The following is a 15,504-nucleotide window of genomic DNA, read 5'->3' as shown; positions in this document are numbered from 1 at the left end:
AATATACAATTCTATATACTAACCAGTATACAAATGACATTTGTCATTACAAATAGGTAGACCTATTGTCAATTACAGTATCCTCTTTGTTTGTTATTGAAATGATTTATTAAGTTTTTCATTGCAGGCAATCTTTTGAAAGAAAAGCTCAGTCATCTGAGATGCAGTGTTGCAGCACTGAAAAGCATTGGGTATGACTGTATATCTCAGCGTATGATTAAGCCAACTATTGGAAAAACTATGCAAACAGTAATCGGGGAGTAGGATTATTATTATATTTTTAGTGTTATTAGACCTAATCTTTCAAAAACAGATGCAATTGCCATTATAACATAGTATGAAATAAGAAAATACTTTCTCGCATACCGGACGTGTATTTCCGGTCATGTGACCAGTGCTGGAAAACCCATCTTACATACCCCATGTAAGATGAGTCACGCGCAACAACGCGCCACTTCTTATTTCTATTATTGTATGATTTATGAATAGTATATTATGCCATTTCAATTAAGCGCAGTCAAATATATATGTTTGCAAGACTTTTAATTAAAATTGAAAATAAATAATCGTAAAAAACGCTAGTTTTAGTTTTTTAAAATTACTGCGCTCTATGACGTCAGTAAACAACGTCGCACGCGCCTTTTGGTGTAATTGTACAAAAGTTCGTTTTCAACGTCATTTTTTCCACAAATTGATAAATTAGGGTATGCAAGAAAAAATATCAATCATGTGTTTCCGGTACGGATAGAAAATCCGACCCTCGGGCACGCTGCGTGGCCGGTAACTCGGCAAGCCTCATTACTCGCTTACGCACGTGCCCTCGGGTCGGATTTTTCTATCCGTACCGGTAACACATGATATATACTTATATGCTACTGCTTCTTGCAAACTACTGATTTTTCACAAATATATGTAATCTTAATACAAAATATCACTGTCAAGGCAGGCATTTCATTTGAATTTGAGAAATGGCTTTTACAATACAAATTTGTACTGTAGTGGTTTTTTTTTATCTCTTAAGATAAATGTGTACTTTTACAAGAAATATTATCAAGAATTGTATTTGAAAAAAATGTTAGACCATTTCTTTTTTATTTTACAAACAACTTTCACGTTTTATGGATAATAGTAAAGATTATGTAGCTTCTATTTTACAGGTGCCCATCAAAGTGTTTCTCTTTGCCTGCAATCAAGATGCATCAACTGACCTTTAAACTGTGTTTTCCAACTTGGGATTCAAACACATGCCCTCTTGGGTAGGAGAAATTCAGACAAACACCTGTGGCTATATCACTATACTTCTTCAAGTCTTGCTCTATGAGTGATCATGATGTGAAATAAAACAGAATGCAGTGATCTTTTTGTTATATTAAATAAGTTATGAACAAATAAAATATTTCAAACATTTTATTAATTCGTTATTTTGAAAAACAGTATGAATAAACATACATGTATACCAATAGACAAACAAATAATTGGCAAAGAATGGGCACAAAAATATGAGAATATTGAAGTTGGAGATTTATTGTTAATATTGATTTTAATGTGACAGAAAATGCCCCAATTTGCCAAAAAGCATTGAATATCAAATGACAATGCTTGGATTTACAAAATTCTGCCCAAATGAGTATAGATTTGTGAGTTGCTGTTTGGTATTTGTTCATAAAAGTCTTGATATATAAATCAAAGTTTAAAAAAAAATGTTGCAAACATAAAACAGTGGAGGATCTGATGTTATGTTGAAATGATATACTTGTATAAGCTATTTAAAATGTATATGAGCAGATTCTTATGGAAATATGAGCTTTAAGTATTACTTTATTCCAAAATGGTGACCTAGAAGGTTTAGTTCCTTGTATTGGTCAATGTTATATTGTTCACTTAACAGCTTGAGGTAAATGCAAGATATAATACAGTCAAGTTCGGAAACTGCTCAACAGTTATAATAATAAACCCTTCCTCTCAATTTGGTGTACATTTGTGGGAAGTTATATCAAATCCTTCAAAAGGTTAAAGAGACATGGAGCAGACACAATTTGTTACAGACGTACAGACAGACAACTGGAGCTAAAAGAATTAGTCTATTTCAGGAGGAGACATACTTAGCCAAATGGTTCTTGAGAAAAAGTCATTAAAAATGATTTATAAAAAGTACAATAAACAGGCAGTCATAAAAGTTAACATGAACACTAACTTAGGCTTAGATGAGCTGGATGAAAAATGTCTTAAACAAAATAATTGAGAAGTTGCCCAAAATGTTACAGCTACATGTAAGAAATGAGCCAAGTATCAAAAAGAGATGTTTGTCAAACATTATGCCCCCACCTGAGTGCCATGTTGTCAGGATTATATGAACAATTGAATGAAATGAGCATGGACCGAAATGACAGCTGATTAGTCACTGACATTGGATGCCGTTGAGGCAGTTTTAAGATTATGACCATTCAAAGTGTGAGGATAGAGTGTGTTATGAGCATGACCTTTGACTCTAATGACTATGACCTCAAAATCCATATGAGTCATCAGCTGGTCTACAAAAATCTAAATGTCAAGTTTGAGGGACATGGGTTCAGGCATTGACATGTTATCACACAGACAAGCTTTTTTCAATCAATGTCACTGTGACCTTGACGTTTGACCCGATGACCCCTAAAATGAAAGGGACTCATTTACAGGCCAGACACAACTCCAAGTCAGATTTGAGGGCCATGGGTACAGGCATTGTCAAGTTATCACTCGAAACATTTTCGCATTCAAGGTCACTGTGAACTTGACCTTTGACCCAATGACTCCTAAAATCAATAAGCGTCATCTCCTTGTCAGGACAAACTTCCATGTCAAGTTTGATGACCATAGGTTCAGGAATTGTTGAGATATCCCTGAGAGAGGATTTGTTATCTTTTTTGCATTAAAGGTTATTGTGACCTTGACGTTGGCTTGATGACCCTCAAAGTCAAGAGGGGTCATCTACTGATCAGGCCCAACCTTTATGTCAAGTTTGATGACCATTCAGACTGAATGGTATGATTGGTCCAGGAATTGTCGAGTTTGCTTTCAAGATCACTTTGACCTTGACCTTTGACCCCTAAAATCAATAGGGGTCATCTTCTGGTAAGGCCCAACCTCCAAGTCAAGTTTGAGGGCCATGGGGGCAGGCATTGTTGATTTATCACTTGGACAACCTTTTTCCAAAAACTAATAGGGGTCATCTACTGGTGAGGCCCAACTTCCATATCAAGTTTGATGACGAAAGGTCAAGGCATTGTTAGGTTATCACTCGGACAAGCTTTAAAATTAATTTACCATTCAAGGTCACTGTGACCTTGACCTTTGACCCGATGAGCCCTAAAATCATCTACTGGTCAGGCCCAACCTTCATGTCAAGTTTGATGACCATACGTCCAGGAATTGTTGAGTTGTCACTCGGACAAGCTTTGGTATACAGACGGTAGACGGTATCGACCGACCGACATGTGCAAAGCAATATACCCCTCTTCTTGGAAGGGGCGCATAATAAAAAATGTCTTATTATGCACAGCAGTAGTTACATTGATAGAGACATTTTTCCTTTGAAGTATTTATAAATTGAGTCAGTAGCTGAGTTCTTGGATGACATAACAGTGTAGTATGTTGGTTATAATATTTGTTTCCTTTTTAAAAGATATGCCAGCATGTATAAAGATGGTCTCTTCTTCCTGTATAGAGTCAACATCACAGTAAATAGATTCATTTGAGTTGCACGAAGACAGAATTTTCAAGTTTAAACAGTTTACAATGTTGAATTGATGTAAATAGTTGCTCAGATCACAGCAAGGGTAAACTGAATCAGAATGAATCCATTGAAGGTTTTGAAACAGTTTCTGTTTGAAGGCTGTTCAACTCAAGCACAATCCTTTGATATGAGATGGTGGCATAAACTGTTTTGTGAATTCTGTCCTTGAAAAGTCTTTGGTAGTCTCAAGTATCACCTTGAAAAACAGTTAAGATGAATTTTGTAGAGATTGGAAAGTCTATTGCTCTTTCGGTAACTTTCATTCTAGGTTCTCAGTGTGCGAAATTAACCTTTTTTACCTGGTAGCCAATGGGGCTACAGACTTTGAGATTTCTGTAGCCCAAGCCAGATTTCCATAGCCCACCGGTTAACAGAAAAACGCATCTTGAGTACCTTATATGGTTAAAAACAAGGAATGATATGACAACTGTACAATATCTTATTATATTTTGTATAAAATGCAAGTATAGTGGTTGTGTGGTCCTGTATTGCCAGGGGGCAGGGGGGCTGGTGGTGGTTCGATGGGGGTGGGGTGGGGGGGGGGGGGGGGCTGGTTCTGTCAAGGCAGTTGGATTGTTGATTTGATGAAGGGGGAGGATGGAAGTCCTGTCAACATGTGCTGCTTGTGGCATTAGTGACAGGATTTTATAAACATCTATTTCATAATTTTCGGTGACTTAATAATCCAAGTTTATTTAAAAAAAACACACACAAAAACAACATCCAAACTTTAATATCTCACTAAAAAAAAGTATTGACAGTCCGAAATATGATTTCCGTCAAAATAATTATTTTCAAGCAGTATATAGCGTATAATTGCTTGACAAGGGAGTTTACTGCAACAGAAAATATCCATAACAATGAGAGATTATCCGGAAGTCGGTCAACGGTGTCGAGGTAAACATTTACCCGACATTTTTTTTTAGCCAACAAGCCCGATGATTTCATCGCCAGTCGGGCTACCTTAAAAGATTTTTTCGTAGCCTGGGTCAATTTTTCATCGCCACGGGCGATCGGGCTACCGTTAATTTCGCACACTGGGTTCTGAAGTATTTGTGACATGGCGCTGAGTCTCTGAAACGAAAAACAAAAATTATTTAAGAGCAAAAAAAAACAAAAATTGAGTACATATACAAAATATTTTAAATTTACACCTTTTAACAGTCACAGAATATTTCACAGAGCCACTTGTAAAATATGCATAATAAAACATCAGTTGTTTTCTCAGTTAAATAAAGGGCACAACTCAAAATCTCTTAAAGCCGGATTTATAGACCTAATAATTAGGACCTATACATCATATACAAATATAATACAATAACATTAGTGTATTGTCTCTGACATGACAGACGGCTATAATGATACCTTAAATTTGGTTCTTTGACAACAGACTTATCTGCTAGAAATCATTAAAAACCCTTTTTATTTTATTTGTTTTCTTTAAGGCCGCACTCTTACAGATTAACAGTTTTAATAATATTTTATCTTTTGTCCAGGAATGAGCAAATTTTGTGTAAACATCTGAAAACCAGCGATACAAGAATGCTGACAAAAGATTTTAACGCAATTTTTCATATTTCTGTCGCAAATTAATGTTTTTGAAAAATGCATAAAACATCAATTTTTGAAAATAAATATGAAAACTTGCAATGTGATTTTTTCAGCAGTCTTATATCACTTGATGCTATGCATTTTCACATGCAATGTTACATATATACAGTATCCAGTGATGTGGATCATTCCATATATATGCTGCACATCTTTAATATTATAATTATAGAATGTGCATCAAACTATATGCATGAAAATCTTAAAAGTTTGTATTAAATTGAGATTTGGTAAAAAAAAGGTTCAAACAGACTGTAAATAATGCATAATGCACGATTAAATCGGATTTCCACTTGATTCGCTCTTGCGGTGTATTTACTTTTATCTTGCTTATAAATAACACAAGTAAACCGGAAATATGGAAATTTTACCCATCCAGAAACCTGCTGTTTTGTGTAACAATCCGTCCCGCCTAGTTACCAGCATCTTGGATCCATGTCAAGATCTGAAATAAAAAATGAATAATCTATTTATTTATAAACAGGCTGTTTTCTTTCTGAAGCTTAAAATATGGCAGGGTTCGACACTAACAGTAGTCCGGTAGTCCGAGACTACCAGATTTATGGTCGGACTACAAGACATTTTAAGTCAATAGTCCGTCGGACTACTAGAAGAAAGTAAATATCACATCAGTTAGTTGAGCATAAAATCTTTATTACGCTTAAACTTGCGTAAAACTTGATGTCAAGAAGCCGATTATCACCGGTAAACACTCATTGTAAAGCTTGCCGAGGATGGCCGAGCAGTTCCGGACAACATGGACTGTTAACCGAATTTCGCGCGCATTTCGTATAGCCTTTCTATTAATGTTTAAACCAGTCTGTAGAATGTCTTTATTTAGAAAGGGAAAAACCATTTTCACACTCTATGGTGTGTTTTAATCGTCAGACATGTGCACCTCTGCTTAAATGTCAGCAAGGTAGATTTGGGTCCAAGTGGCAGATTTTCTAAATCCCTTGCATTTTCAGTCAAAAACAATGAAAGATACGATGCAGATAAACACTTGACGGTTTTTACTATTTTTAGATTTTCTGAAAATACGTCATAATTATTATGGTTTAGGGTATTGCCAAATGTCGGTGTTTATTTAAAGCAAACAGAAGGAACATTATGTCTGGCTTATGAAATCTTTCAAACTGGCTTTTAGAAGAACAGCTGATAAATTAATCATACTGCCAAAACAGGTATAATGCAGTGTAAGTGCAGACGATGACAGAGTTGTGTGCTTTAATTTTCGCGCCAAAATGTAACATTTATACTTTGAAGCTAGGGCAAATAACTATTAACACCACGCCGATAGCGATAAGGCTACACCTACAGTGTCACATGACCTCTTAATTTAGGACCTCCGACAAATACCCAGAAGCAGACGATAATAATTCAAAAGTTATAAATGACAATCAGATAAAAAATGCATGGAACATGGTAAAACATAGCAATAAAACCAAGTATAACATTAAATAAGTTCATTATTATTAATTGTATGCAATGTATAATTCAGGTAGAAAAATGTCTAGGCTTTAAAATAATTTATTTCTAAATAACATCGGAATTTTGTTACAGTACAATAACAGTCTCTATTTTAAAACTCAAAAAAGGGAAACAAAACATGTATTAATTTCCTATCCGAAAATCAACAAAAAAAGATGTTTGTATAGATCCATTGTCAAAACTTAATGGATTTCGCTGTTTTTCTTCCTTTTTCGATTCAGAATCACCTGTTTTATACTAGTGTAATGCATTATTATCATTATTTATATAACTACCTTATTGTTTCTCTCAATGAATTAATTTCCGTTTTAAATGAAATGCAAAACTGTTCTAACAATCAGCATAGAAATTTTGAAACGACCATAGTCAATACATGCAAAGGTTTTTATTTTGATTTGCGTCATTTTAAAATATGATTTTGTTTTATCTATATATGTATATACTTTTTTGTGACCTTAAGCTATATATCAAATATTTAATTAAATTTAATAAAAAATGTAACTCACATAAATTGAGGTGTCTTTTTCACTAATATGTCAAACAAACTTAAATGCAAATGTATATGCCTCGGTTTTAAAACTTTTCGCACAATAAGGAGACAAATTTCAAAATCCAACTAAATCCCAAGATATCATCAATATTGTACACGAATTCTCATAATGATATTTCTTATTTTAAGGCTATTAAAACGGAAATATACGTATATTATGTACGTTTACATTAAGACATTTTGAGAATTGAATAAGTCTACTAAACAGTACCTTGTTATCAATTATAATTTAAGCAGCATAAAGGGAAAATGTCAGTATTTCGGATTTCTTAAACTGTCTTTACTATCTCTCAATTATGAGACATAATTTGTGTTAAATATATATAACAGCGTAATTACACTACTGTTGATATGAGGTCATGGCGGATAGCAACGGCAACTGATAAGCCCTGCCTAATCTGGACGCTAGTTTGAGTGACAGGCAGCGTCATGTTAATTGTTATCTTACTCCCATACAAAAAATAATTAATAACACTTTCGGAATTTATTTCATCATGTTTTATTAAGTATTATATGATATGTTGTTTAGATTAACAAAGAATACTGAATAGTAGGATACCAATAATCAAATATTGCTTATCAGTAGGATGTCTGTCATTTGTGCCATAACTTAGCAACGATCTCAGTCGAGGTGTTTTAGTGTCAAGTGATTTATTGCAACATTTTCCTGAAAGTGACAGATTATGGGGTATTTTAGCATGGTTTTCAGATTTTTAATCTGAGGTATTTTAGCATTTTTTTGGTTTTAAAATTAAATTTAAAGGCCAAAAATTGTTTTGAAGAATGTGGAAATTTTAAGATTGAGACAGATAAAAATCATGACCAATCAAAGGGTTATACTGACAATGTTCTAAGAAGGCTAAGTCTCACAAAACACTGAAGGCTTTCATTTTTATGGACTACCAGAGTTTTTGCTGGACTACCAAGATTTTGGATCCAGTAGTCCGAGGGACTACCTTGTGAAAAATGTTAGTGTCTAACCCTGATTATGGTTGACATTTTTCTTTAAAAGCAAGGTGGTTTCTGTTTTAATAAAGCCATTGCTTGAGCTCAAGTAGTCATCAGTCGTGGGGTTCAAGATCTGAACCTGTCCCACTTTTGCACCCAGGTGTACCGTACTAATATTATACCGTTCATGAGTGTGTCCCAGTACTAACCCACAAAGGTCAGGTTGTTTGCAAATTAAGTTACCAGGAACAGTTTGTCGAGCTGGTTGAACAATTCAACTGCAAGATTTAAGTTATTTTAAGTTCTAAGGGCCTGTGAGCCAAGTTGATAGAGCACAAACTTGCAAACAGGGAGTCCCCAGTCCAAGTCCCATTACTAGCTGCAATGTTTTCAGAACCGCAAGAAAATTGAAAAAAAATGTAGTTTGGGACAAACAACTCTCCCAACTGTGACCAATAGAGCTTATGCTTACCTTTTGGCTGCTCTGGATATTTAAAAAAATACTTTTTGACCCATCCCACCCCTAGTCATTCTAAAATGCCGTCCAGGCTTTTTTTTAATGATGGTTAGTCTGGACGTCATTCATAATAAAATTCATAAACATGTTCAAAATGCCGATCAGAATTTGGTCGCAAATTTATTGAAATTATTCCAATTTAGTCTATTAAAACAAAAAAAGAACATTTTACCTGTTAAAACTAATCCTTTTTACATCAATTGCACTATATATTATAAAATAATCACGTTCCGAATTGTTAAAACAACATACATTTTCAAACACCATCAAAATTCACCAAACACCATTGTTTTTGTTAACGAATGTAGCCGAGAATTTCCAAATGCATTTTCTTTTCTCTGCTTAAGGTTACACATGACTATTAGTTACTTTAGTACAGCTTAGTACGAGCTGTAGTGTCATTGGCAGTAGTTTTGTTAAGGCAACATATTGTAAACCTGTAAATTATTCAAAATAAATTAAGAATGAAGTGTTTACAAACATTTATTACTTTTGTTAGCATATTGGAACAAGGACATTTAGTTTTTGCAAAATGAATCAAATAGCAATATCATTAAGTTTGTGGAATGTTATCATGCAAAGTATGGGAAGAATTTTCATTTGCATGCATGGCATTTTTTTCAGTTCGTATCATTATTTTCTATTCTTGTAATTTACCCCTCATTTGCGCTCACTTGGATGTCTTTGAACTTTTGTATGCTTAATAGTCCTTTGTTTGGTTTCTTTAAAGCATCCAGATTCTGACACACAACAAAAAAACTTTTTTAAGTACTACTTGTCACAAACTTGTGGTAAGAGCAACCTCAGGTACCAACTGGTGATTGTACGAGCTCTCTCCTCCCTACCTTTTTCCTACCAGTAGGCGAGTAAGTTTTCTGGTGTTCCCGAGTGAACGACCATTTGTATGTATGTTGACAAAAACCTGCCATGACGGTTTGAAATTCTGCAATTATTTGGAGGTTTTTGATTGCCATCTTTTGACATAAAAACATTTCTACATTTCTTTCCCCTTTCCCACACGCACCTAGCCTCCCGTCTAAAAACGACCATACATTATAAATACTATATGTGTGCTTTTACTTTGTATGACAGAAATTAGAATACTGGGTAAAATTACCGGTTTGCCTTTATAAGCTTTGTTAAATTTTATAGCGTCTCTTTGAACCGCTGGCGCGTTCATGTCACAAACTGGGCATATGACCTTCTATAAGATGACATTTTAAATGTAAAGTCGGCGAAGATTGCACAAGTGTCCCATAACAACCCGAGGTATATTCTATAAGAGCATGAAGGCCAATTCTCACGCAGAGTCCCGGCTTTGTCATGTTTAACCCCTTAAACACATAAGTGTTACTTCTGTTTACCAATATAGTTCTTTTAAAAACACACACAACAATTCTAACTCTAGTTGTTTTTCTATAAGCTTGACGATAAAACGCACTCTAGTCGGAAAAAAAGCAAACAACAATGTTCTGTAATTATGTTTTTCTATCAATTCCTTTAAAAATAGTAATTTCCTGAAGATTCCCTTTAGTTGAGTTTTGTATAGGTTTTCTGCTGTGAGGAATAAGGTATTTGTTAATATAAATATCATCATGAAACATATGTTCTAGCGAAACTATATATATACACATAATAAATTGATAAGTCAGCAAAATCTCTGATAATTGTAAACTTGGATTGTCGTGTTGAAGTCAAATTTTGATTAATAGGTTACACAATAAAACATTTTGATTCACTTAGTGTAAGAATGCCGTTGATATACATGTTTTTTTTAATATTTAGTCTTATTTTAAATACATGTGTATAATAGTATGCATTGTCCACATTGCCCATAGAATAGTTTGTAAATACATCTTGAATCCTGTATGGGACGATAAATGTTTTTCAAATTCATTTAGTACAAAAGTATGGTAACTGATAATGATAGTGTTAGGGGAAGGTAATCCATACTAAAAATACTACTTCAGATTGAAACCTTAAAGTTTAGTTGTGTGTAACCTTTTTTCTTTTTGGCAGTAAGAAAGCTCCTGTCAAATGAAATCAGGTATTTAAATTACTTTTTTGAAGAAATAGCTTGTGAATTTGCAAAATGGATATGGTCGTTGATAAGAATTAATGTATTTATTGGCAGTCTTAAGCAACAGAATACAAATGAAGACCATTTCATTTCATAGACAGTTTTTACATGTTTACATGGACCTATAAACCATATAAATGCTTTATGGGTCCGTGGTGTTTACGAATTTTGTTATGAATGACGTTCCAGGCTAACCATCATTAAAAAAAAAGCCTGGACGGCATTTTAGAATGACTAATCCCACCCCCCCGCATCCCCACCCCCAGGCAACTTTTAAATTTATAAGCTTCAATGTTGATTTAGAATTTCTGAACACTATTAAAGACATGATAATCTTGTAAATATAAGTCACAAGTTATTGAAAAATGATAAAAACTTTGACAGATGAAATGACAGATCAGTGTAAACACTGTCATAAAATCAGTCTGTTTTTAGCGTGTTTGTTTAACTAAAAACAACGTAAAATTCAAATACCATGAGTCTAATGGTTGGATAGTATTTCAGTCTATATTCCAGTGTTCTTTTCACAACAAAACTCTTGAAATGCATCGAAATAAGAGCATTTTGTTTTTCGAAACATTTTGACAGTTGGCGCGAGGTTGCGTCCCCTGAAAATTTAGTCAAAACGGTTAATTTACTCACCGAGTTGCAGATTCCACAGAGTCGTCTTCTGTCTTGAAATTGGCAGTTGGTTTTGTTAAAATACGCCATAATAAATGAAAGATCGCCAATATTGAATATTTCTGTTGTTGTGGCGGCCATTTTTTAGTCTACGAAGTTCGTTCGCCACCCTAAGAGCTTTCGTAGAAATTTTCGTAGATCTACGAAGAAACAGGTGCTTGTTCTTACGAAATTCTTAATAAAACGGCTAAACAGCCTGAGATACATTGTACAAAGTTCGTAAGCAAAACAGACTTCGTACGAAGTTAAATAAAACTGGCCCTTATTCTAGTACAGCTTGGGAGTCCGGATTTATTCTAGCAAGTAATTTGGTTGGTGCCAAAAAAAGGAAAAAAGTCCAATGTCATTAAATGTAACGGTCAGCTCGCGCAGCAAAAAATCAAGATAAAATAAATCATGCATTCTTAAGTAATGTATTTAAACATATCCTTTGTGCTTTAGAATTATAGATTTATTGCATAATTATTAATGTTCTTGTAAGCTATTGAATATTACTGGTGTTTTAAGCATTGAAAAACCGCACTCTTTCTTCGACCGAGACAGGCGGTAAATCGGTTTGTAACTTTTCAGCCGATTGCCCTTACTATGAACGCTGCCCTGAGCGGGCACCGTCCAAAAATTACTCGTAGCATGTACCGAAAAAAGTGCATACTCGATGAATTACTCGATGGATTATACGTTTCGCCCGAAAAGATGAAAATGATTTTAGCTGCCCAAGAAAAGGTAAGTAAATGCAGCGGTGATTGTCAAATTAAGCTTGATTTTAACCATTCCAAAAGAAGTGAAATAGTTCTCAAGAGACACATGATCGACCGACCGACCAACAATTTTGCGCGTAATCTTCGAAAAAAACCAACATATATGAGAATAGAAAACCCATCAATTGTGTTTTATGTTTATTCATTAGAAAATTTAAATACAATTAAATACAAAAGGGATTTCAAAAAAATAAGTTACTGCAACTAATATGAATTTAGATTGTATAAAGAAAATGGATAAGCATTCTACTTGGCTAACACCAACACAGCAGGATAGAATTAAAATATTCCTATTTTCTTTTAAAAACAATTGTTTTTTTTTTTTTTCAAAACGGATCGTTTAATTTTAGCTGTCCGCAAATATTTGAATGGACAGAGCATCTATCAAAGATATGTCTTGTCTTTATTGATTGTACTTTGCAGGCAATTCAACCTAAAACTGACCAGGTTATAAATCAGTACCTTAAAATCACACGAACATGGTCCCATACGAACTACAAAGAAGTTCCTCAAGTACACAATTGGCGACTGCTGGATTGAAAGATCTGATTGAACAAAGTTTCAAAAGTGCTATCATATTCATAACCATTTATGCACACATGTTTAAGCGGTGGAAATACTTAATATTGTCGAAACAAGCAAACAGACTCGGTATTGCCAAATGAGCACCAGTGAAATTTAATATTTCGTTGAAATAACGATTACACAGTTGTGAGACAATCAGTTACTTGGTATTAAAGCCTTTTTTATTCTCTCCAGAGAAGCATATTAGTCTAAATATGAAATATGCATCTCCTGTTCTTCATTTGTATCAGTGTTAATAAACTTTATCTGAAACTCATTCTCCTGGACAATCAGTTGCTGCCTATGACGAAGAACGCCCGGCCATCCATGTATCGGTGGAACTATGGTGATTTTAGCTATTTCATGGCAGCCAAACGCTAGCTTGCAATACTTGGGATTTGTTTTCTCAGATCTCCATAAAGAAGTATATCGCGGTCTATTTCTTTCTATGTCAGTAGTATACGAAGTCGTTGCGTCACGCTTAAATATCTGCCCGCATTTAAGCGGGTCACCTTTAGCAACAAGTTTATGGAACTTTCCATCACACTTTTCTTCTCCTTCACGTAAAATCCTCATATCTTCGGGATCTCTCCCATGCTCGAAAGGTTCAACTGCGTAGAACCCATAGGTGAATGGCGACTTTCTCTCGATAATGCCTGCTGAACATGCTCCTATTTTCAGTGCCCCTTGCATCACGGCATACTTTGGATCTGGGACAACTACCACCTGTTTTTCATTGAAACGCTCTCTTATACGTCCTTGGATATATTTCGACTCGGCGAATCCTCCAGACAATAACAATATGTCAATGTTTTTTTCTGGGTTGCATTGCAGAACTTCATCAATATGTCCACATATGTCTGTAACCGCTCTTTCAAAGAACCGCTTCATCAACGGCCCTTTTAAGAAAAGTTTGTTTGGGTTCTTCCATTCCGCAATATCTTGGTATTTTGCCTCGATTTCATTGACTATGTTTTTTCCAGTTTTCTGGAATTTTGATATTAACTCGATATCAATTTTAAACACTACAGTCAAATCTTTCTTGTCAAACGATATGTCCATCTTCTTTTCTTCAAACTTCATTTGCAGATCATAAAAGTTTCCGGGGTATTCTGTCTTGTATGATTCTAAGACATCTTTCCCAAATATATCTTTCAAGAACTCTTCAAAGGCTTGGTTCACCAAAATTCCACCGAAGACACCTCCAGATGAATTAAAGAGTTCTACAAGATTACCATCCTCCGTTACCTGGTGGGCACATATGTCGACAGTGCCCCCTCCTAAATCAGCTAGAAGGTATTTTTGTCCTGCTTTAAATGTTTGCAATCGTTCATTTTGCAATACCATCTTGGACTTGCGTATTTCGATCGACGCTGCCTCGGGCTCCAAAACAAGCTTTATGTTATCAACCTTAAGGTTGGCTTTTTCGAAAGCCTTCTTTACAAACTGTCTCCTCGAAAAACCCCACACTGCTGGAATTGTAATGACCCACAAAATGTCATCCTCCGTAAATGGGGAATGGCGTCCTTTAGAAACTTTGCACTCGTTCACGCCTTTCAAAATGTCAGCCTTAAAGTGCGTGTATACAACTTTGAAAAGGTGCATGGCATCAACAGGCGTTCCATCTTCGTCTTTCAGCACCGGTAATTTGTCTTCCCCCTCTTCGAATGCACTAATTTTGAACTTACGGAAGAAATAATAGTTCGACCTTTCATCATCGTCTAAATTATTAAAATAAAACTCAGTAGCTTGTTTTCCAAAATGTACGAACGCTTTGTTCTCATCCAGTAGAACACAGGTGGGTTCACGTTTTCTCTTGTGTTCCTCGGGGCCGTATGTTCGATCGGGCTCATCTCTAAAACAAAACAAATATCCTGTGAAAGTAGTCCCAAAATCGATAGCAGCAATTACAGGAAGGGGTCTAGATTCGACTCCGCCCATTCCCTTGTGTTCGTTATTGTTTCTTTTAACAGTTTTCAGTTAATAACCAACACCTTGTTTTTCTTCTGAATACTTCCGCTTTCGGTCGATAAAAACTGAAGGGAATTTCCAAATGCAAGCTGCACTTTATTCCAATTTTGAGTACTTTCGAATTCAGTTTGTAATATTAATAGTCGCTATTTCAGCTGTGTAGTAAATATTTGATTGTTTAATTCGAATTCCCCTGGTATAGTTTGCATTGCGTGTCTTTGAAAATCGAAATAAACATATATACGATATCCGGAGTGATGCACGTTTTGGAATGTATAAACATGTTGTTTTGCATTGTAGTAAGCATGCCAAGAAATCCCATCCAGTTTTCGATTTAGAAGGAAACTGATGTATGCAGCCGAAAAAAATGAATCGTATATATGCCTGCATATACCTGGATTTTGCAGCATATGCATACTGTTTCAGTCAGTGGTTTAATGCTATGGGTTCAAGGGCTGACTTTATTCTCCATGCAATTTTTGGACTAGGGCACTTGTGGCCTAGTTCATAGCCATAAACGCGCTATCTGCATTCTCAAGCCGCATCTGGGGGTTCACTGACGTA

The 15,504-nt window shown here is 35.1% G+C and overlaps 1 protein-coding gene and 1 long non-coding RNA gene across 2 annotated transcripts; both read right to left on the bottom strand.

Moving 5' to 3' along the window:
* Positions 1-1,394: 1,394 nt before the first annotated feature.
* Positions 1,395-11,573, bottom strand: LOC128242188 (uncharacterized). The gene is made up of 3 exons (XR_008262556.1): positions 11,441-11,573; positions 5,752-5,825; positions 1,395-4,846 (listed from the first exon to the last, which is right to left on the bottom strand). It is a non-coding gene; the product is annotated as an uncharacterized LOC128242188 (long non-coding RNA).
* A 1,600-nt stretch (positions 11,574-13,173) lies between these two features.
* On the bottom strand, positions 13,174-14,910 carry LOC128244179 (heat shock 70 kDa protein 12A-like). Its single transcript, XM_052962198.1, has one exon. The coding sequence runs from the start codon at positions 14,908-14,910 to the stop codon at positions 13,174-13,176; it is 1,737 nt and encodes a 578-aa protein (XP_052818158.1).
* Positions 14,911-15,504: the final 594 nt, after the last annotated feature.

This window comes from Mya arenaria, chromosome 8 (assembly GCF_026914265.1).
Source record: "Mya arenaria isolate MELC-2E11 chromosome 8, ASM2691426v1".
Classification (NCBI taxonomy): Eukaryota; Metazoa; Mollusca; class Bivalvia; order Myida; family Myidae; genus Mya; species Mya arenaria.
The sequence above is the reverse complement of the archived record's forward strand: the minus strand, read 5'-3'. Positions and strand labels throughout refer to the sequence as shown.

What these genes read in the sequence shown, in the direction of transcription:
- LOC128244179 (XM_052962198.1), bottom strand. Translation starts at nt 14,910, where the DNA reads ATGGGCGGAGTCGAATCTAGACCCCTTCCTGTAATTGCTGCTATCGAT.